The 21,377-nt window shown below is 37.7% G+C and overlaps 1 protein-coding gene across 1 annotated transcript in view; it reads left to right on the forward strand.

Moving 5' to 3' along the window:
- NOL10 (nucleolar protein 10) overlaps positions 1-21,377 on the forward strand; it is a 105,130-nt gene that overhangs the window by 13,490 nt on the left and 70,263 nt on the right. The window contains exons 5-12 of the mRNA XM_058551804.1: positions 1,067-1,104; positions 2,673-2,809; positions 3,970-4,035; positions 5,455-5,515; positions 9,188-9,273; positions 13,387-13,465; positions 14,686-14,835; positions 17,680-17,746. Coding sequence (XP_058407787.1) covers positions 1,067-1,104; positions 2,673-2,809; positions 3,970-4,035; positions 5,455-5,515; positions 9,188-9,273; positions 13,387-13,465; positions 14,686-14,835; positions 17,680-17,746 — 684 coding nt within the window. The remainder of the gene's footprint in view (positions 1-1,066; positions 1,105-2,672; positions 2,810-3,969; positions 4,036-5,454; positions 5,516-9,187; positions 9,274-13,386; positions 13,466-14,685; positions 14,836-17,679; positions 17,747-21,377) is intronic.

A 21,377-nucleotide genomic window follows, 5' to 3' on the forward strand; every position in this document is an offset into this window, starting at 1 on the left:
CAGGGCTGGACTCAAGGTGTCGGCCACGTGGGACTCTAATTCAGAGGCTTTGGGCAAGATTTGTTTTTAAACTTTCAGCTTGTTGGCAGAATGCAGTTTGTTGCAGTTATAGTACTGGGGTCTCCTTTTCGTGCTGGTCATCAGCCTGGGGCCACTCAGCTTCTAGAGGCTTTCTGCATTCCTTGTTGTCACCTTGTCTGCTCCACCTTCAAACCAGCAACAGCTCACCAGATGCTTCTTGTGCCTCGAATCTGTCTGACTTCCTCCTCTGCCACCAGCCAGAGAAAACTCTGCTTTTAAAGAGCTCATGAGATGATAAAGCTCCCCTTTGCCATATAATGTGACGTTATCAAGGGAGTGGTGTCTCATCACAGTCACAGGTTCCACCCACACTCTCCAGAGGAGGGGACTAGACAAGGGGGAAGGTCACTGGCGTCATTCTTAGAATTCTGCTTAGCTAGCACAGAGAGCAGGCTGAAATGGGAAAGTTCAGGTATTTTTATCAAGTGGCCTTGTGTTTGAGATTGAGGGAAAAGAAGTTAATGGGATATGTATTCTTCTAACTGTTTCACCCTTCTCTTTTTAAAAACAATGCAAACTTCATGTGCCGCTAATGAAAATTGTTTTTACTTCTTTATTTTTGTTTAGCAGGTATACTATATAATGAGTAAAAAGTCACTGTTATCTTTTTTAAAAGCAGTAATTTTTTAATGTTTTTCAAGTGTCTATTATTTTATTATGAATATCTCAGAAAAACTGGCAAAATTTAGAAGTCGTTATGTTTGATAAATTTATCTATTTTTAATTTGCTTCAGTTCTGCAGAAAATCTAGTTGATCTGTATTGAGAAATTATAAAATTTGTAATTTTCCATTTGATGTTTTGGGGGCAATTTAATATGGCAATTTCGTTCTTGTTTTAAGTAGGGGCAAAAAAGTAAAAAAAAAAAAAAAGCCAGCATTTGTATATAATTTTTGTGTTGAATTAGAATCTTTGCATCAAGTTTGCATTTTTATTAAAAGGCAGGTTGATAATTTTATTTTTTCCTACTATTTCTTGTTTTTCAGTTGTCACCTTTGAAACTTTGTCTGATGACTATTCAAAGGTATGCTTGATAGCATTGGTTTGTACTGACTATACTTGGGAAATGAATGAGTGGAATTTGGTTTTATAAGTATTTTTATAATGTTCCCGTTGTTAGATTAAAAATGGCTGTGTAGTAAAATAAAACCTGTTATTTTCGATTAATATATTTTTCTAGTTTGTCACATGTATGATACATAGTATCTTTTAAAACAGTAATAGAGCTAGCCTTTGGCCAGTCTAGTATCAGAATAAATTTTCCATATCACATATGAAACCTTCTTTATATTTGTAAGAATTGGTAGCAGTCATTGTGTTTAGACCACCTTATATTCTAAATGTGTGATTTTCATCACTGCATTTATTTATTTATTTATTTATTTATTGTGAGGAAGATCAGCCCTGAGCTAACATCCATGCTAATCCTCCTCTTTTTGCTGAGGAAGACCAGCTCTGAGCTAACATCTATTGCCAGTCCTCCTCCTTTTTTTCCCCAAAGCCCCAGTAGATAGTTGTATGTCATAGCTGCACATCCTTCTAGTTGCTGTATGTGGGCGCAGCCTCAGCATGGCCGGAGAAGCAGTGCGTCGGTGTGCGCCCGGGATCCGAACCCGGGCCGCCGGTAGCGGAGCACGTGCACTTAACTGCTAAGCCATGGGGCTGGCCCCATCATTGCATTTAAACTAGTGTTTTCCGGGTTGCTTTCCTTTTCTTATTCATATGTGAAAAATAAAATAGTAGTGAATGTTTAGTTTTCTTAACCCTGCAAATAAATGGTTGTGGCATATTCTGAAACAGTTCAAAACACAGCTAAATATATATCTTTTTTCTTTTCCTTCTTTTTTTGGTGCCATTAGTCCATCTATCAATTCTTGTGGTCCTTTTCAGCAGTTAGAAGATTGTTAGTCAAGTGCCTTATTCAATTTAAAATGAAAAATTTTTAGTGATGTCAGATGTCATCTTGAAGGAAAATTGAATTTTCTGAACTGACACGGCTTTATGTATTTTCTTCAGTTCCAGAAACAATAGAGTACAGTTTTATCTTTTTGCCTCTGGTAGCCATTTATCATGTAATTTGGGACATGTAATTTTGTAATGTATTTTCTCTAGATATTGATAAATTTGCTTTTAAATACCATCTGCAGATTTTTAAGATACCTCTGTAATATATTAAAGTTAAATTTATACAAGGAGTTTATCAAACCCTGTGTGATAATTGTGAGATTATTAAAATGTGTTCTTAGTAAACTGAGAAATTACTCATTGAAGTTACTGAGCAGTGCTCTACATTATAAGGTGTGGGTACCAGATAAATGAGGGACATTTGTCTTAAGTCAGTTAGAAGGTAAGGTTTGTAGAAAAACTATTTAGGATGCAGGGAGGTATTGAGAAACCAATGGAGAGGTTTGATTCTTAATCACAATTCTTAATCATGATGGAGAGTTGTGGTTATGCATGTGTCTTTACAGAGAGAAAGAGGCAGGTGAGAGAGGTCAGAGTTTTTCTTGCTTTGCTGGTTTTAGTGATGATTATAAAATAAACACTTTACCTAGAAACCTAAGCAAACTAATTTTCTTGTTTCATTTTCAGATTGTCTTTTTACATAATGATAGATACATTGAATTTCATTCACAATCAGGTTTTTACTATAAAACCAGAATACCAAAGTTCGGGAGAGATTTCTCTTACCATTATCCGTCCTGTGACTTGTACTTCGTTGGCGCAAGGTATTGGGTCTAATCACTCTTTGTTGTCTCCTTTCCGCCTTCCCAAACAACTTCTGTTCTTAAAACTGGGCAGAGGGATTAAAAGAAGAATAAGACGTGATCTCTGCCTTTCAGTTGCTCAAAGGGTGTAGTTCCAAAGTAACCGGCTCCTTTAGGAATGACGTCCTTGACTTTTGTTAGCATGGTGCTCTCAGTCTAGAGAGAGACATGGGTAGCCTAATTGGTGGTGCAGGCAGTTTCTTAGCCTCATTGCATGGCATTTTAAAACTTTGTATTCTTAAATGCTACCTTTTTCTTTATGATTGTAAAAATAATACATATCCTTTTTAGAGAATTGGGAAAATATAAAAATAGAGAAAGAAAAAAATCACCCATAATTATGCAACCCAGAGGAAACCCTTATTATGTTTTATTGTATTACCTACCTTCTAGTCTTTTCTTTTATACCCATGTAGATACCTTTTGGATCTTGTATTCCTTGTGTTATTTGTAAATACAGTCATGTGTTTCTTAACAGCAGGGATACGTTCTGAGAAATGCATCGTTAGGTGATGTCGTCATTATTCGAACATTGTAGAGCGTACTTACACAAACCTAGATGGTTAGCCTACTACCCACCTAGGCTCTATGGTACAGATCTTATAGGACCACCTTAATCTGTGGGACTTCACTAATGTATGTGATTCTTTGTTGATCGAAGTGTGGTTATATGGCACGATTGTGATATTCTACTTAATGACTTCATAATATTTCCTTGGCAAATGGGTGGTTTACATCACTTTTATACATGAACAAACTCACAAATAAGGTGATTATTTTGTAGGTTTACAATACATTTTTTTTTCCCCCCAAAGCCCCAGTAGTTGTGTGTCATAGATGCACATCCTTCCAGTTGCTGTACGTGGGACACAGCCTCAGCATGGCCGGAGAAGCGGTGTGTTAGTGCGTGCCTGGGATCCGAACCCTGGGCCGCCAGCAGAGGAGCGCGCGCACTTAACCGCTAAGCCACGGGGCCGGCCCTACAATACATTTTTATATCAGTTTTTACAAAGGAAATTGACGCCTTATGAGCAATAAAATATATTTCTAAAAATTATGTTTACTTGAAGAAAAGCTCTTTATGGTATACCAGATTTTTAACTTTTTTCATTACTTTGCAGCTCTGAAGTTTATAGATTAAACTTAGAACAAGGACGGTACCTGAATCCTCTGCAAACTGATGCTGCGTGAGTATTTTGTTTTGAGAATACTGCTGTATTTATTTTGGCCAGGAGATGGAGCCAGATGCTCACGTTGCATCCTGTGTTGCTTTTAAGCAGAGCTCTGGGCAACTTAGAAAGTGCTGTTCAGTTTTTGTCTTAAACAAAAAATTTACTAAAAGACCTGGTGATTTCTTTAAAAATTTTTATTAATATACTTGAAAATTTTAAAACTCACTAAAAAAATTCAGTTTATTATTTTTTGCAGTGTTTTTAAAATTTTCATTCATGATTTTGTTTTGTGATATTTTCTCGTTTGGAGAAGTTTTGAATTAACTTAGAGTGCCATTTAAAAAATTTTATTTTTTATGTTTTTGCTATCAGGCATTTAAGCTTTTTTCAAGTTTTCCTTTTATTGTACGTTATAGTCTACGCTTTTGTTTTATTTAAAGAAATCCTTTAGGAATGAATCTGTCATAATATTAATACTGAGCAATAACAAAAATAATAGTGAAAGTGCTTACTATGTGTTAGGCATTATTTAGTATTTTATATATATTAACTCATTTTAGACATAACAAATTTTTATGGTAGGTACTATTATTATCTCCATTTTACAGCTAGGGCAGCTGAGGCTCAGGGAGGGTAAGTAGCTTGTCCAAGGTCACACAGCTAGTAAGGGGTGGCAGCTGGATTACTTCTCATCTATGTATGTAAGGAGCTTGTTGGATTTTCATTATTGCTTTGAAAAGGTTTTTAAATGTTAGACGAACACATAGTGATAAAAACCAAGTAAACTCTTGGTATTTTATTTTACGTTGGCTTGAAATGCTCTTATTTTCTTTAAAAAAATTTATAGTCACTTCATGATGCCTCATTGAATAATAAAAAGTCATCTGCTCTTTAGCTGCATAATTTCCTGTTTATAATAACAGCTGCTATTTATTGAGTGTCTTGTAAACTCTGGACACTGTGCTGAACATTTTGTAGTTTTATCATTTGATCTCACAATAACCAAATGAGGTGGGTGAAATACTCATTTTACAGAAAAAGAAAATGAGGCTTGGATCAGTATACAGGTCTCAGGATCGGCAGAGGTATAGCTCATGTTCTTTTTGCCTTGGGAGAAAATATGTTGAGAAAGTGGAAACAGCCTTTATTCTCATGGCTGTGAAATAGTGTTTCAGAAGGAAGTCTTGTCTTATCCTTGTCTCATCTGCTGGCAGATGGAGTGTCACCCTGGGGATCAGAAGCTCTGGTGACTGGGTGTCAAGCCCTTAACCCTTTCCTGCCTCAGTGTTTTTCCTGTGCAGATGGGTGAGGGCGAATACGTGTGTCTTCTTTCTCCATAGAATTGGGTTGACTGTTTACTTCGAAAGTTTATTGAGTATCCCTCCCCCCTAAAGCAGATGCTAATACTTTCTCCCTATTGCTTTACTGTTTTAGGGAGAATAATGTTTGTGACATCAATTCAGTGCATGGCTTGTTTGCCACAGGAACAATAGAGGTAAGCATACATTGACTTTTTTTAGGTATTTGTTTTACATTTGCTGATGAGTGGAGTTTTGTTTAAGGACAGAGTTGTGTGGTTCCTCAGAGCAGGGTGCTAATGAAGCGACAAGCCACTGGCTTTCTTTTTGTGTGGAGCGTTGGTACCTTCCACACAGAGACACAGCTGTGCTGTTGCTGCAGACTGTGCCTCGTATGCATCTGATTTGGCGCGCACTGACGTGGATCATCCGGAGCTGGATGCGGAGTCGCTGCTGGGTCGCCAGCTCCGGGGGAGCGGTGTGACAGCCTGTCTTGTTCTGAGCAGGAGGCCGTATGTCCTGGAGTCCCAGCTCTCTGCTGCTTGTTAGTTTATGACTGAATTACTTTCCCTGAGGCTTAGGTTCCTCATTCGTGGCATGGAGATAATACCTACCTTGCTGACTTTGTAGAGGTGCTGGTGAGAATCACATGAAACAGCCTCTATGAAAACATTACAAACTGTAAAGGCACATAGGATCGTGATTTGTACATCCCGTATAGTAGCATTCAATAAATACACAATATTATCCTTTTAAATCACAGTACCTTTGAATCAGTGTCCTTCATACTTGTCAAGAATTTTTCTGAATTTACATTTTTTAATTACAATAATAATAAATTACTCATAGTAAAAAAAAGAAAAAGCAATTATGTCATAAACATATTATTAAAAAAAGTGTCCTCTTGTGCCTTCCAGTCACCAAATCCCATACCCCAGAGGTAACTCTTTAATGAGTGGTTTGCAGTTTTATCCTTTTGGGTTTTTTTTTATGTATATAGATATACATGTATGTTAGTAATATATTTTTTAAAGTTTTTACAAAAATGAAATTATACCATGGTTCTCCGTTTGCTTTTTTTTTTTTCAACATAATGGTATATAATGTGTATCTTTATACATTGGCACTTAAAAATTACTCATAATGCTAAACTAATTTTCTAAAACTGATGGATAAGATTCCTTTTTTTTTTTTTTTTTGGTGAGGAAGGTTAGCGCTGAGCTAACATCCATGCCCATCTTCCTCTACTGTGTATGTGGCACACCTGCTGCAACATGGCTTGATAAGTGGTGTGTAGCTCCGAGCCTGGGATCTCAGCCTGCCAACCCCAGGCCCTCAAAGTGGAGCACACGAACTTAACCGCTACGCCACCGGGCCAGCCCCAGGATTCCATTTTTTAATGCACTATAGTTTATTAAACCAATCCCATATGGATGAAATTTAGGTCTCTTTAATCAAATTATTTTTATGTTAAGAGATCGGGATTTGCAGTGGGACCCATGAGGTTGACTTAATAGAAATACATAAAATTATGTTGAATATGTTATCATACTGTCACGCCTAAATCACGCTAGTGGAGCATTTTCTTGGCAAGTACTTTTCTTGAGATTACCAAGGGAGAGTTTTAAAGTAGTTTCCTCATAGTTTTTGAAGAGTCCTTGCAGAGCAGTCTACGCTAGATATCAAGGAACACGTTCTGTAAGAGAAGTTCTGTTTTAGAGCAGGCTACTCTTTCCCCAGCTGTTAGAAGACCAGCCCTGAGACATGCTGAGGGGTGAATAGACCCCCTCCAGCTCAAAGGCTGGGGTTCCTGAAATTCTTTGATTATTGAGGGCCTGAAATTTGATATGCATAGTCAGACTAGACTTTAAAAATTCATTTTTACATTAATTTTGATATTATATATCAAATAATTTTGATTTCTCATGTGAGTTATTATAATATTATTGTTATCGAATCAGACAGTAAGTGGTTGCATTTTGTGCTTTTTGAAGTATGTAAGAGTGCAGGATTTAGCAATAGGAATATTGAAGTTTAGGTCACAAAAAATCAGTATGGTTAAAAAAATCATTTTATATTTACTCTGAAATTTATCTGCATACCCATTTTTTGTTTTTGAAATGTGACTTTTCTTTTTTCTGTCCATAAAGTCTGTTAACTCATTTTGAGAAGACATAGAAGACTAGACCATTTGGAATTACCTGCTGCATGATTGATAAGATTTCTCCTTTTATTTATCTTTGTGACAGACACGTTGGTAATAATAATAAACGATTAATGAGATCAAGCCTTCTAAGTATATTGGAGGTCTTTTCTTTTAAGGTGGTTAATATAGTAAACAATTTTTTTTTTTTTAAATTGTAGTTTTTTTTTCAATTTTATTTATTTATTTTTTTTCCCCCAAAGGCCCAGTAGATAGTTGTATGTCATAGTTGCACATCCTTCTAGTTGCTGTATGTGGGACGCGGCCTCAGCGTGGCGGGAGAAGTGGTGCGTCGGTGCGCACCCGGGATCCGAACCTGGGCCGCCAGCAGTGGAGCGTGCGCACTTAACCGCTAAGCCATGGGGCCGGCCCTAAACAACTTTTTTAGTCTCTGTGTATGTTTATATTTTTTTATCATTACAAAATCAAATAATACAGAAGAGTAAAAATTGAGAAATGTAGTTCCCTTTGCTCTAGTCCAAGCCTGCGTCCTTAGGTAAGCACTGTTCATAATTTGTTCTGTGTCCTCTCAGAGGTTTCTCTGTGTTTATGCAAACGTTTTTTAAAATGACAATGGGATCATACTGTTTTTTTAAACAAACTGGTTTTTTTTTTTTTTGAGGAAGATTGGCCCTGTGCTAACATCTGTTGCCAATCTTCTTCTTTTTCTTTTTTCTCCCCAAAGCCCCAGTACATAGTTGTGTATCATAGTTGTAGAGTAGTAGCTCTTCTGTGTGGGATGCCACCTCAACATGGCTTGAAGAGTGGTGAATAGGTCTGCGCCCAGGATCCGAACCGGTGAACCCTGGGCCGCTGAAGCAGAACGTGTAAACTTAACCGCTGCACCATCTGGCTGGCCCCAATAAACTGTTTTCTTACGTAGCAGATTGTGAACGTATTTCTAGTACATATGTATCTACATCATTGTTTGTAATGACTGTATAGTGCTGTATTTGATGGGTTACACCACTTGCTCCCTTGCTCTAGTGTTTGAAGTTTTTTTCATTTTTTTTGCTTTGTTTTCCCCCAGTTTTTTATTTTTAAAAATGTGTACCTTCTGAAAAGTTGGAAAACATAGTTCATTAATCACTCATTTGCATATATTTTGCACATTTGCTTTTTTCTTTTTTTGAAAAATGTGTGTGTGTATATATTTATATATATATATATATAAAAAAAGGTTTCTGAACCATTTGAAAATAAGTTGCAGACATTATGACGTTTTAGCTCTAAATACTTCCAAAATGTTTTTCTTAAAAACACTTTCCCCTATAAAATCATAATCCTGTTATCATCTCTAAGAAATTTAGCACTGATACAATAATACCACATAATTAAATGTTGAACATTGATGTTTAAATTTTCCCAGTTATACCAAAATGTCTTTCATAGCTTCTCCCCTCTTCACCCCACCAACCAAACAAGGGTCCAGTCAAGGATCATGCATTGCATTTTGGACCTCTTTTCTTAACCAGTTTTTTTCTTTCTTTTAATTATAAGAGAAATTCAGCTCATGGTAAGACATTTAACAGTACTAAAAGGGATATAAGGTAAAAAATTCTTATTTCCTATGAGATAATCAATATTAATAAGGCTTTTTTTGGTATTTGTCTAAAAATTTTCTAGTGGCAGCTATTACTTAAAATTACTGTTTTTTGTTGTTTAGGGTCGAGTGGAGTGTTGGGACCCAAGAACTCGAAACAGAGTAGGCCTGTTAGACTGTGCGTTAAGTAGTGTCACAGCCGATTCAGAGTAAGTAGAAATTAATTTGCAGTTTAAATATTCATCAGCTTCTGATTTAAACAAGTGTCTCAATACTGAATTAAAATCAATTGCTAAACGATGAAATTCTTCTGACTTATATCTGAGGTTGTAGTCATGCTGATGTTTTATATAAAAATCCTGTCCTGTAAAAGCTCACTACCTGGGTCAGCCACATAGAATTGCATTCTAAAATACTGCATAGAATGCCTTATTTATTTAGTTGCCATGGAATTGTGTTAAAACAAATACACTGTAGGAATTTATATTTCCAATTCTGTAGGATCTAGTGGTAGAACCGGGAGTCCCCAAGCAAAAAGATGTGCTTTGAATTCTCAGGTGGAGGAAAGCAAGTGTTTTTGATATTTTCTTATTCCTGTTGGCAATTCCTACATTTAAAACAATTAGAAAAGTAACACATACTCGAGGGATGAAAACCTCTAACAGCTTGAATCAAGTAAGAAATATGGGCCCCCTGTCCGACCTTTCCCCACTCACTGGAGTGGTTACTTTTGCACTGTTTGATCCATATTTCAGACATTTTTCTGTGCTCGTATTAACACATATGCAGAATTACACTGTCTTGGTCAGATCCCTGACATGGGGTTGTTTGCTGTGTTCAGTTCAGGAACGACCTCTCTGGGCTCCTGATCCTCACAGGAATGTGGCTTTACCAGCGCGTCCTCATTGCAGTGGGTCAGGCGTTCATCTGTGGCCGTACCGTGTGGGAGGTGGAGTGTTTGATGGGTGGGCTACAGGGAGACTGTGACCCCTCTAAAGTATTGCAGAGTTTTGTGTGATTTGTATTTTTCTGGGTAAGAGAAGAATTCATTTAGCTCTTTCTTTTGGGAAAAAAAAACCCAGCTTATGTAAAGCATCCTTGACCTAGAAACAAGTTAAGAATCACTGAATTGAAATTCAAGACATTTTTCTAATGTATACATCTTTCCCTATGTGATAACTAAAGAAGTTAATTTTTTTCATCTTTTTTTTTTTTTTTTTTTTGTGAGGAGATCAGCCCTGTGCTAACATCCGCCAATCCTCCTCCTTTTTTGCTGAGGAAGACGGCCCTGGGCTAACATCCGTGCCCATCTTCCTCCACTTTATATGGGACGCCGCCACAGCATGGCTTGCCAAGCAGTGCGTCGGTGCGCGCCCGGGATCCGAACCAGCGAACCCCGGGCTGCCGCAGCGGAGTGCGCGCACTTAACCGCTTGCGCCACTGGGCCGGCCCCTTTTTCATCTTTTTATTATAACATTTAAAGGGAGTATAGGAGATTTTTTTCTTGACTATTAGTGAGTTTTATTAAAGTAATATTAATGAACAACTTTGTTAACATGGTATGGAGTATATTATATTGAACAGTTTTAAAGTGGGAAATTCACTCATTCTAGATTTGTTTTTAGAATTAGACATCTTTATTGTGAAATATAACACACATACAGAAAATCTCATAAAACATTAATGTGCAGATTACTGAATTATTATGAACGTCTACATTTGTTAAAAGAATAAACCAATAGAAAATGCTTCTCAGTTTCATCATATTGGTATGAAAGAAAACAAATCAGAAACTTGTTTATTTTTAGAAAGTAGGAAATCAGTTGTAGGTGAACAATCTTGACCTACTCCCTAGGAAGCAGAGAGGTTAGGTTTTTCTTACTGAAACATTAACGTCTTTAAATTAGCGTAAAGATACTTGATTTCTAGTACAAGCTCTGTCATTAGTTGTTTCATCTTGAAAAAGTCATTACAGGCCAGCAGGAGTTATTTGCAATATGTCTTAAGGCTATTTTTACTTTAAATGTAATGACTACGATATACCACTATAGAAAATTTAAGGAAGGGCTGTGAAAAAATATTCTTAACTGTAGTCTTTAGAAACATGGGAGTATTTATTCTGTTTTTTTTTTTAAATAGAATATTGATTCACAAACATTTTTTAGTGGCCTTGTTTATCCTTAGGGGTGGGGCATTTTTCAGCTGTCATGATGGAGGTTATTTTGTTTATTTAAAAAAAGTAATTTTATTATTTTGTAAAAATGATTTATAGTTAGTGTAAAAAGATATTAATCAGTTTCAAAAATACACAAAAGAAAGTAACATCACCTCTGCATACACATAGGCAGATTTAATTTGAGTAACCAGACCACTCGGTACATGAAGGATGTTTATAGTTTTTCACTCTTACATATCCATTTACATTCTGTGATGATTTCCTGAGGGAAGATATCAAGAGCCTGAGTTTATGGGTTAAATAGCATATGTGTCTTTAAGGCTTTGGGTACCCATTGCTAAATTGCATGGTAGAAAAGGTAAAATTGGTTTAAAGGTCTACTTGCACAGACAGAATGCACATTCTCCCACCCTCAGTAGCCCCAGGCACCCGTCTTATTTTAATAATACTAAAATGTCAGAGAGAGCCTGGGGATGTCAATTAAATACAGCTTGGTAGAAATAATAGCTAACAGATAGCACTTGCTATTTTCCAGATAGTGTTCAAGTTCTTTACATATGTTAACTTACTTAATACTCACAACAACCACCTTTGATGTAGGTACTGATCTTGTATTCATTTTACAGATGAGGAAGTATTGACCAGTGGCGTACGTAAGCCTTTAAGAATTGTGTTGCAGAAACGTATTTATTTCTAGGGAAAGATATTCCAAGTATACTGTTAAGTGGAAAAAGAAATCATACGGATGCGTATAAAGTTTTATCATATTTTCATAAGAAAAACAACATGGATATATATCACAGGGGAAAAAATCTAGATGTGTACCAAAATGTTAAAAGTAGTTTTTTTGCTGATTCAGTTTCAGGTGATTTTATTTGTTTGTTTTTTTATGCTTTGCTTTATTTTTTCCTACACAAACGTTATGAGCTGTCACCTCTGTTATTTGACAGAGATGGAGTTCTGGAAGCCAATACAATAAGAGAAATATGTGTAAATATTGGATAGGGGAGGACAGGCTGTCATTATTCACAGATGATGTGATTGTCTGCCTGAGAAACCCAGTAGAATCAACTGGAAAACTATAAAAATATGGGAGTTAAGTAAATTGGCTACAAAATAAATGTACAAAATCAATGGCTTTGATACTTATCAGCAATATCCAGTTAGAAAGATACAATGGAAAACAGTTCTCATTTATAACAACTAAAATTGTAAAATACTGAGGGATAAATTTAATGAGTACCTATCTGAAGAAAATGACAAAATTTTATTAAGAAACAAAAAAAGTTTGAATAAGTGAAGAAAAATGACATGTCCTTGCACTGAAAAATAATTCTAGAGTTCATTTTGAAGAGTAAATGACTAAAAATGATGTGGATGAGAGGCCGCAAGGTTCCAAATGGATGCTCAGCGCAGTTACGGGCTGAGGCTTTAGGTGGCATAAGAGACCCGAGGATGCTAACAGTCAACAGCGAGGACTGTAGGTCCTGGTCCAGGACGTGTAGACGATAAGTATTGAAATGAGGACTGTGGTCCTCTTCTAACTTGTTGTCTGGCACCCTTCCACCATAGATCATTACCTTCAGTACTGATACTCTTGGTTGCTGAGAGAGAAGCATATTCCAGATTCATGGCCGTAAACATTTTTCATCATTCTTTGTACTTTTATTCCCCACTTGGGGATTACTCTTTTATTTTATCTTGACATAGCTAACTTTAAAAATGGAGATGGGTATACCCGTGCCCGAATATAAAATTGTTTCTTCTTAGGGGATGTTTAGATGCAAAAAAGAGGATGTTTCTGTAAATAATCTTATCCTGGATTAATTAAAATGAAAGATATTGTCATACTGATCCTTTTGAATTGGTTTTATATTTTCAGAAACTTTTTTTTTGTTTGTAGCTACTTTGAGAATATTTCTTACAGTTTTTGAAGAAGATAATCTACAGATTTTTAAAGGAAGATTATATTTATACGTAAAGCTCATTTTTTATTTTAATCAAGTTTGGGTACAATTACCTTTTAAACAGAAGGTCAGAAATATGAATTTCCCCATTAGAATTGAAGTGAAGATTAATAATAAATTTGTTACTTGGAAGGAAGTTTGGCCATGTGTACATGAAACACGAATATTTTGCCTTTCAGGATAAACAGTTTACCCACAATCTCTGCTTTGAAATTTAATGGTGCCTTGACCATGGCCGTTGGAACATCCACAGGGCAGGTAAGTATGTTTCAGTTGGAAACTTCACACTTAAGTTGGTATTTCAGAGGCGTGTGTGTGTTGTGGGAAACACCCACAGACCTTGTCACTGTGGGCACAGAAAATGAGGCGTTACTGTTTTGGCCGGAGTGGAGAGGCTGCTCCAGAACGCTGTGTTCATTTAGGACCCTGAGAAATTCTGATTCTGGCCTTAATGTATTAGTCTGAGAGGCTCTTGAGCTGGATCCCTGGTGGAGTGTGCCTCAGGTGTTCTCTTGACTGGAGTTTAGAACAGCATTTTCCAGAGTGTGTGTAAAAGAGTTCTGTGGTTAAAAAAGTTTGGAATTCTGTCAGATTCCTACTCTTGGAGAGTCACTCTGCATTTAAATATATTTTAAAGGCTCTGAGAATTCCTGTAGACAGGAGATGTGTTTAATAAGTGTTTCCGGAGTTTATTTGTTCAAGGATCCTCTTTTCAGATCTCGCCATTGACTGCATCCCGTGCAGTGAGTGGTCAGTGGAACAGACCTTGGCAGATGCTGTCTGAGGAGTCCAAGTGAAGTGGCCGCCGAGGTTTAGTTCATCTTTTCTTTCTTTCCGTCAAGGCAGAGCCCACACACTTGTGAATTTGCTCTCCCCAGAACAGGTCTGAGACACTTCTTCCAGGAGAGTTACTGCCTCTGTCATCATGGTCTAGAGGGGATCCGACACTGGAACTAAGATCCGGCTTCCCCAGGTCCCTGCCTCTAATGACAGGGCTCAGAAAGACGCCTGCCCTCCCCAAACAGTCATAGCCTTGCCACCACCATCTGCCTTGAATCTGCCAGGACTGTCTTCATTATGCCTGCCATTCTTGTTTCTGTCAGTTGCTCTCACAGTGCCTGGTACATAGTAGGCCCTCGGTATATGTATTTGTTGAATTCACAAATGACACAAATTCTTAAGGACTTTCCTTTTTGTTCTTTTCTTAGGATAACTCAGTAGTTCTCAATCTTAATGGGCCTAAAAATTACTGTCAGGGTTGAATTTATAAAACCATGTATTCTAAGGGTAATTTAAGAGATTTTTCCAGAATTCTTTTGCTGGCTGACTTTAGAATCTTTGTACCCTGAGTAAGGGTATTCATTGTGTTCATAAAAAGGTAATGAAACAAATGACAGCATTATTCTAAGTTTTAAATCTTGCTTTTTGAAATAAAATATTTAGTTTGTTTAAACAAATAACTTGTTTTTTTCCCCTAGGTTTTGTTATATGATCTTCGATCTGATAAGCCATTGCTAGTTAAGGATCACCAATATGGGCTGCCCATTAAGACAGTTCATTTCCAGGATTCATTAGATTTGATTTTGTCAGCAGACTCTCGAATTATCAAAATGTGGAATAAGAACTCAGTACGTATTTTTTTGTTGAAATTACTTATTTGCCTGTTTTCCTAATGTTCCTTTTCTTTCTGTTGCCTTTTTGAGTTACGTGGGTTCTTGAGGAAGAGATGCCAAGTGTCCATTTGGGAGCTTAGAGGGAAGTCAGTTACTTCAGGAGAGATCATATTCATATGTGGATGAGAGTCAGGATTGCTTTCTTCCTGTTAGGAAGTTTTCCTGTTTTGCTGGAACTGGAATGCATTTTTACATGTACCGATTAGGTAGAGAGTAAATCATTGTTTAAAAACATTGATCTGTGAGAAAGCCCCTGGATCTTGAGGCACTCTCACAACCTTAGGAAAGTTTTTGTGAGCTGCTAATTATCTTTCCATATCAATGTTATTATACATCTCAATTTCATACCTTTTCCCCATCTCAAACAACTGGATTTTAGAAGTGACACCTTTACACTAATTTCTTATGGTGTTTTTCTTAAAAACAATATTTTCTTAAGAATATTTGATGTTCTCTCCCCTCAACTCCGTGTCATTTAAAAAGTAACAAGTTCTATATTGCTAGTTTTAATCTGCCTTCTGCTTTTCATTTTTCATTTTAAAACCTAAGTATTTTGAGAAAATAGTAGAAGGTTAGTGCGTCAACTAAATGTAAGAGAATTCATTCAGTAGAGCAATTGCTTTTAAGGGCTCTTTGTATTTAATTAATTACAAACTTAGCATCTTTAGTCAAAAAGTGTTACTTTTTTTTTTTAAACTCATTTTTGAGATGAAGGGGTGGAAGGTCCAGAGCCTCAACATTAATTGCCAGAGGACAAGCGCCAGTCTGCCTGTGGAGGCTGCCTGTTCTCAGGGCAGAGATGCTACCAGCGGCCCCATCCCAGTTCAGCTACTTACCAGAATCCCTGGCAGCTTGGACCATTAGTTTTGTTTTTAATTTTCACGTTGTTAGCTCTCGAAATAATGACCTTACTCAGCTTACTTTCTTTTTTCCTCTGGATGTGTTGTGGAGATTCAGAGTTATCCTTGAGATGTGTTCTGCCTCCCAAGGCCTAGTACCTTCACAGCTCCTGTGACTCTATTTATATTAGGGAGAAGAGGAAGTCTCCCTGCTTTTCTCAATTCTTGGAAGAATTACCCTGATGACTGCCCAGGAATTGACTCTGCTGCTTACATGTATATGTTAGCTTTGGCTTGGGAGGGTTTTGAGATCTTTCTTAGGGAGATTCATGGTGTCTTAGGCTGGAATTTTCTCTGCTCTTCTTCTGATAATCCAAAGTTTTAATTTACTTTAAAACAATATTTATTTATTTATTTATTATTATTATTATTTTTTTTTGCGAGGAAGATCAGCCCTGAGCTAACATCCATGCTAATCCTCCTTTTTGCTGAGGAAGACCGGCTCTGAGCTAACATCTCCTCCTTTTTTTTTTCACCCAAAGCCCCAGTAGATGGTTGTATGTCATAGTTGCACATCCTAGTTGCTGTATGTGGGACGCAGTCTCAGCATGGCCGGAAAAGTGGTGTGTCAGTGGCCGCCCGGGATCCAAACCCGGGCTGCCAGTAGCAGAGCACGTGCACTTAACTGCTAAGCCACAGGGCTGGCCCAACAATATTTATTTTTAATACTGCAAATGCAGACATTTTTATTTTTAAAAATTCATAAAATACTGGTAAAGTAGAAGTTGTCATTGACCTGACTTCCATCCTACCTGAAGGTAACTACTGTTACCACTTTGCACGTATCCTCCCAGACCCTTTGACTACTGCGTGGTTTTCCATAGTGTGGATTTCTGTGCAGTGTGGCACCTTTTCTTTTTTGTTCCATGCTGTTATAGTTCCCTTTTTCCCCTCCTTTTTTTCTTCCGTCCTTCTTTCCTGTTTGAATGGGAACTTCAGAAGAAAGGGCGGTAGCTGTGTGAATTTCACTGTTTGTCTTGAATTAGAACTTGGCTGCTGTTTTTCACTGAGCATGAAATAACCATCTTCCCTGGGTGTTAACTGTGACCTCCTTTTGCCACGGGAGCCTCTAATAATGAGCTAATAAATGAAAGGGCTGGCAGACATTTTCAGCATCACATCTTGAAATCATCGTGATGTAGTTGCTATGATAAGTTTTATTTGGGCCTTGTTGTCATGACGGAGCGCGCCCTCGTGACCAACACCCAGGTGACTTGGTTTTGCTTGACTTGCTTTCCTTGTGTATCTTTCTTATCACTTTTTTCCACTCTCATCTTCCTATCTTCTGTTTTTTTTTTTCTTTTACTTTCCTTCTGTTAGTTTTTTAAAATACAGAACATTTCCCCCACATTTAAAATAAAAATGTTTTAGCCTGAACTGTATAACAGCTAACACTTTATGTATTTATAAGATTTCCTTTTGTAAGTTATTTTATGTCCGTGGTCTTATTTGATCTTCCTCAAACCCTGTGATACAGGGATGGCAGATAACTGTCCTTATTTTACTGTGTTGCTATCTGTCCTTCTTTGGTTTCTTTGAGTGCAAGTTTAACTAGGATGTACTTTCCAGATGATGAGAATTTTTTTAAAGTTGATGTACAACTTTATTTTAAACATTAGACATTATCTTTAAAACTTTGTATTTAGTTTCTTGGATAAGTCACCTCTTCCCCCCTGGGTTTCAGTTCCTTCATCTCTAAAATGAGGGCATTTGATAAATTGATAAAACAAATTCTCTAAGAATTTTTAAACTTAAATTCTGTGATGTCATAGGTGATTTTATTTCTTTACATAGCAGTATGTGGTTGAGTTTTGTCTCCAGTTTATTTTCTTTACATGACATTGCCAAAAGTTGTCTTCTTTTAACTATTTTAATAATTCCTCTTTGCTTACTCTTTTAGGGAAAAATATTTACTTCGTTGGAGCCAGAACATGACATTAATGATGTCTGCCTCTATCCCAGCTCAGGTATGCAGTGTGTAGCAATGAGTCATTCAGTGAGACAGATCTGGGCTATGCTTTATTGGGTTTTAAACTCATTTTATTTCTCAAGACAGGGTTTGGCTTGGTCAGGACAATTCTTGGATATTGTATTTTCTTGAAGAATCCAGAGCAGGAAGTGGTGTGGATGATTCAGAAAATGGTACTCTCAGTGACTCAGTCCTCAGCCAGCCTAGCTATTAGTAGAAACTGGTAACAGTATATAGGTAGGTGGCAGGTGCGATGCTATTTTAGTGTGCTCTTTAGCTGTTTTATGTGATTAGTAATAGTGTGTCGAAATTGAGGTTAGGGATTTGGAGAAGTCTGGAGTTGCCTGATAAACTACAAGACTCATGAAGCCATAGGTTTTGGTATATTCCATGTTGTATGCTGTTCAGCAGATTACATGGCAGATTTCAAGATTTAACAATACCTTCAAGGCAAATCTGAAGAATTTGGGGATATGAGAGAAAGTGAGAACAGTTCCCACTCTCAAGCAGCGTTGTACTCTGAGAACAGACATACACAAACAATTTTGGTGGGGGGGTACAAGGCAAAGCAGGGAAAGTTCTGTTATGTATGTACAAACAGCATTTGGACAACATGTTAGAGACGGGGGTTTCAGCCAGAGCGGCTAGAGGAGATCGTGGAGAATATTTTTGTTTGCAGTGAGTTTGGAGTGATGAGTGAGATTTGATAGGTGGAGTTGGGAGATGAGGTGAACAGAACAGGAACGGACAGAATGACAGTGAAAGAAGCAACAGTTCTTGAAGCAGCATAGAAGCTAAGACAGGAGCAATTCAGTGGGCATTGCTCAGCGAGTGTTAAGTATCACAGAAGTTGAGGCAGGAAGCAAAGAACTAAGAGTTATTACATGCTCCTATGTTGCCAGTCTAAATGATGGATGCTGTAATATTAATTTATCATTTAATCTTTTTATAACCCTGTGTAGTTAGAGGCACACACTTTTCTTTCTGTCTGTGTGTCTGTCTTACATTGTAGGAGGTGAGAAAAATTGGGTAATTTGCCCAGGGTTGGTCACCCAGTTGGTGTGTGGCAGAGCCTCGGTTAGAGCCAGCCTTTCCTGATTCTGGAGCCCATGTTCTTTCTAGTGACATGCTGCTCTTGTGAGAAAGATTAGGAACTCTAGATATTTGTGCTTAGCTTTTCATCTGTGATAGTGGAGAGGATTTTATTATAATAGTGGGAGTGAGTCAAATTCTGATGAGTTCAGGAATTAATTGCAGTTGAGGATGCTGGGGTCCTAGTTAGCAAGTATAGAGTGATCTAAAATGGCATCTGGGCTGAGTACAGTGATGAGTAAAACTAGGTGAAATTGAAGTTGGAACAAGGGTGGTGAGCATGTTTAGCTGGATTGAGGAAGTGTGAGTTTGAAGGGCAGCAGGTAGTGATGAGAGAAAGAACTTCTTGACCTGTGCTGTCCAGTTTGGTAGCCACCAGCCACATGTGGTGAACTTAGTATGACTGATCTGAGTTGAGATGTGCTCTAAGTATAAAATACACACCAGATTTCAAAGACACGGTACGGAAAAAAGAATGTAAAGTAGTTCATTAATTTTTTATATTGATTACATATTGAAATGAAAATATTTTGGACTTACTGGGTTAATAAAATATATTAAAATTAATTTTACCTATTTCTTTTTATTTTTTAAATGTGTCTACTTTTAAATCACATGTGTGGCTTGCATGATATTCCTATTGGATAGTGCTGGTCTAGACTTGGAGATCTTTAAACAGTTGAGGATGCTGAAGAGTGCAAGGCATTACAATTGAGCTGCGGGCGTGGTGGTTCTTCCCCACCACAGAGTGCAGCATTGATCTCCTCGGAGTGGAGACATTCTTCTAGTGGTCAGAAATACCGTTATCCCACCTAAGAAGAATAACAATCATTCCCTAATACCACTTTACGTCCATTCCATTTTCACATTTCCCTAACTGTCCTCAAAATGCCTTTTTTAGCCCATTTCTTTGAACTAGGATATAATCAAGGTTGTATATTGCATTTAGTTGTTGTGTATCTCTAGTTTCTTTCAATCCGGAATAGTCCCCCCATCTTTTTTTTTTTTCCTTCTTCCTGACAACTGACTTTCCCAAGAGTAGGTTCATAGTCTTATAGATTATCACTCATCCTGGACTTATGTGATTGTTTTCATGGTGTCTAACTTGTTCCTCCAGCCCCTGTATTTTTTCTAAAATAGAAGTCAGATCTAACGGCTTGATGCGCTGTAGGTTAAATATTTTGGAGGAGAGTAATGCTCGGGGCTGTGGGGTTCTCCGCTACAGACCTCATCCCATCAGTCTTCCATCCCAGTGCCAGTGAGGATGAGTGTGGGCGCTCTGTTAAGAAGACCCCCAGATCTCTGCATTACAAAGTATGCTTTTCTGACAGGTAAAAATCTTAAGAGTGATGATAAGAGGAATGACTCTACTGTTGAATAACTTATAAGAGGTTCATCAAACACAAAAACTAGCTGAGTAGTTTCTTTCGTGAGATCGCAAGCACAGTAAGATGAGTGCCTTGGCTGCTGCTCTGGGGTTTGGATCTGAGCGTGGTTGATTCATGTGCTTTGCTGTCTTTCCCTTCCTTTACCACACCTTTTTCCTTTAACGCTACTCTTTATGGTTTGTGCTTAATCATTATGAGCTTAATCATATTTTAGAAAAGCTAAAACGTTCTTCTTTTTTTATCTTGTCACTTACTCATTTTGGAGTAATTAAAGCTGAATCACGATTACTGTTTTGTAATATTTTTCCAATACTAAGACTGCTCAGAATGTTGAGAAATGGTTCTGCCTTCCTGGCCCCTTTTACACCCCAGCTCTGTTGCTCATTCAGCCGTCTCTGCGTCAGGCAGCTGCTCTGCAGGTCAGGGCGCACGAGAGGCAGCAGATGCACATCAGCTTCACATGGTGCTTGTTGAGCCTCTCTGTGTCGAGTCCCGCCCCAGGCCTGCGGAATCAGGATCACTGGTTTCAGAACCACTGGTAGAGAGAAAAGAAGGTTTCCACTCAGAAAGACCTAATTCAGGCTTCATAATTATTCAGATTCTCCAACCTCAGTTTTCTCACCTGCCTCACAGGCTGCTGGAGGTTGTCTCTACTGTTAAATGTGAAGTAGCCTTTTATTCTATCAGTATCCTCTCAACACACAGTAAAAAGCTGTTCGAGTCATCTGTAAATACCCTTGGTGCCGTATATACAGTCTCGCACTGTGGACCTACGTTTCGGTCAACGACAGACCGCATATATGACAGTGGTCCCATAAGATTAGTACCATGCAGCCTAGGTGTGTAGCAGTCTATACCATCTAGGTTTGTGTATGTACGCTCTATGATGCTTGCACAACAATGAAATCGCCTAATGACACATTCCTCAGAACATATCCCTGTTGTTAAGCGACACATGAGGGAAAATCACATGTTCCAATTTATATCAGAAGTTGAACACATAGGAAGAAATGTCCCGGCCTTTCCCCTCTGACAGAGTTCAGTACTCACCGCTTGTCTGCTCAGAGCTGTTCAAGGCGATGACAGATGCTGTATCTTTTAGTACAGTGCTTCTCATATGTATCTGATGAAGGACCAGGGTTTTGCTTT

This window comes from Diceros bicornis, chromosome 12, assembly GCF_020826845.1.
Source record: "Diceros bicornis minor isolate mBicDic1 chromosome 12, mDicBic1.mat.cur, whole genome shotgun sequence".
In the NCBI taxonomy this organism is placed as follows: domain Eukaryota; kingdom Metazoa; phylum Chordata; class Mammalia; order Perissodactyla; family Rhinocerotidae; genus Diceros; species Diceros bicornis.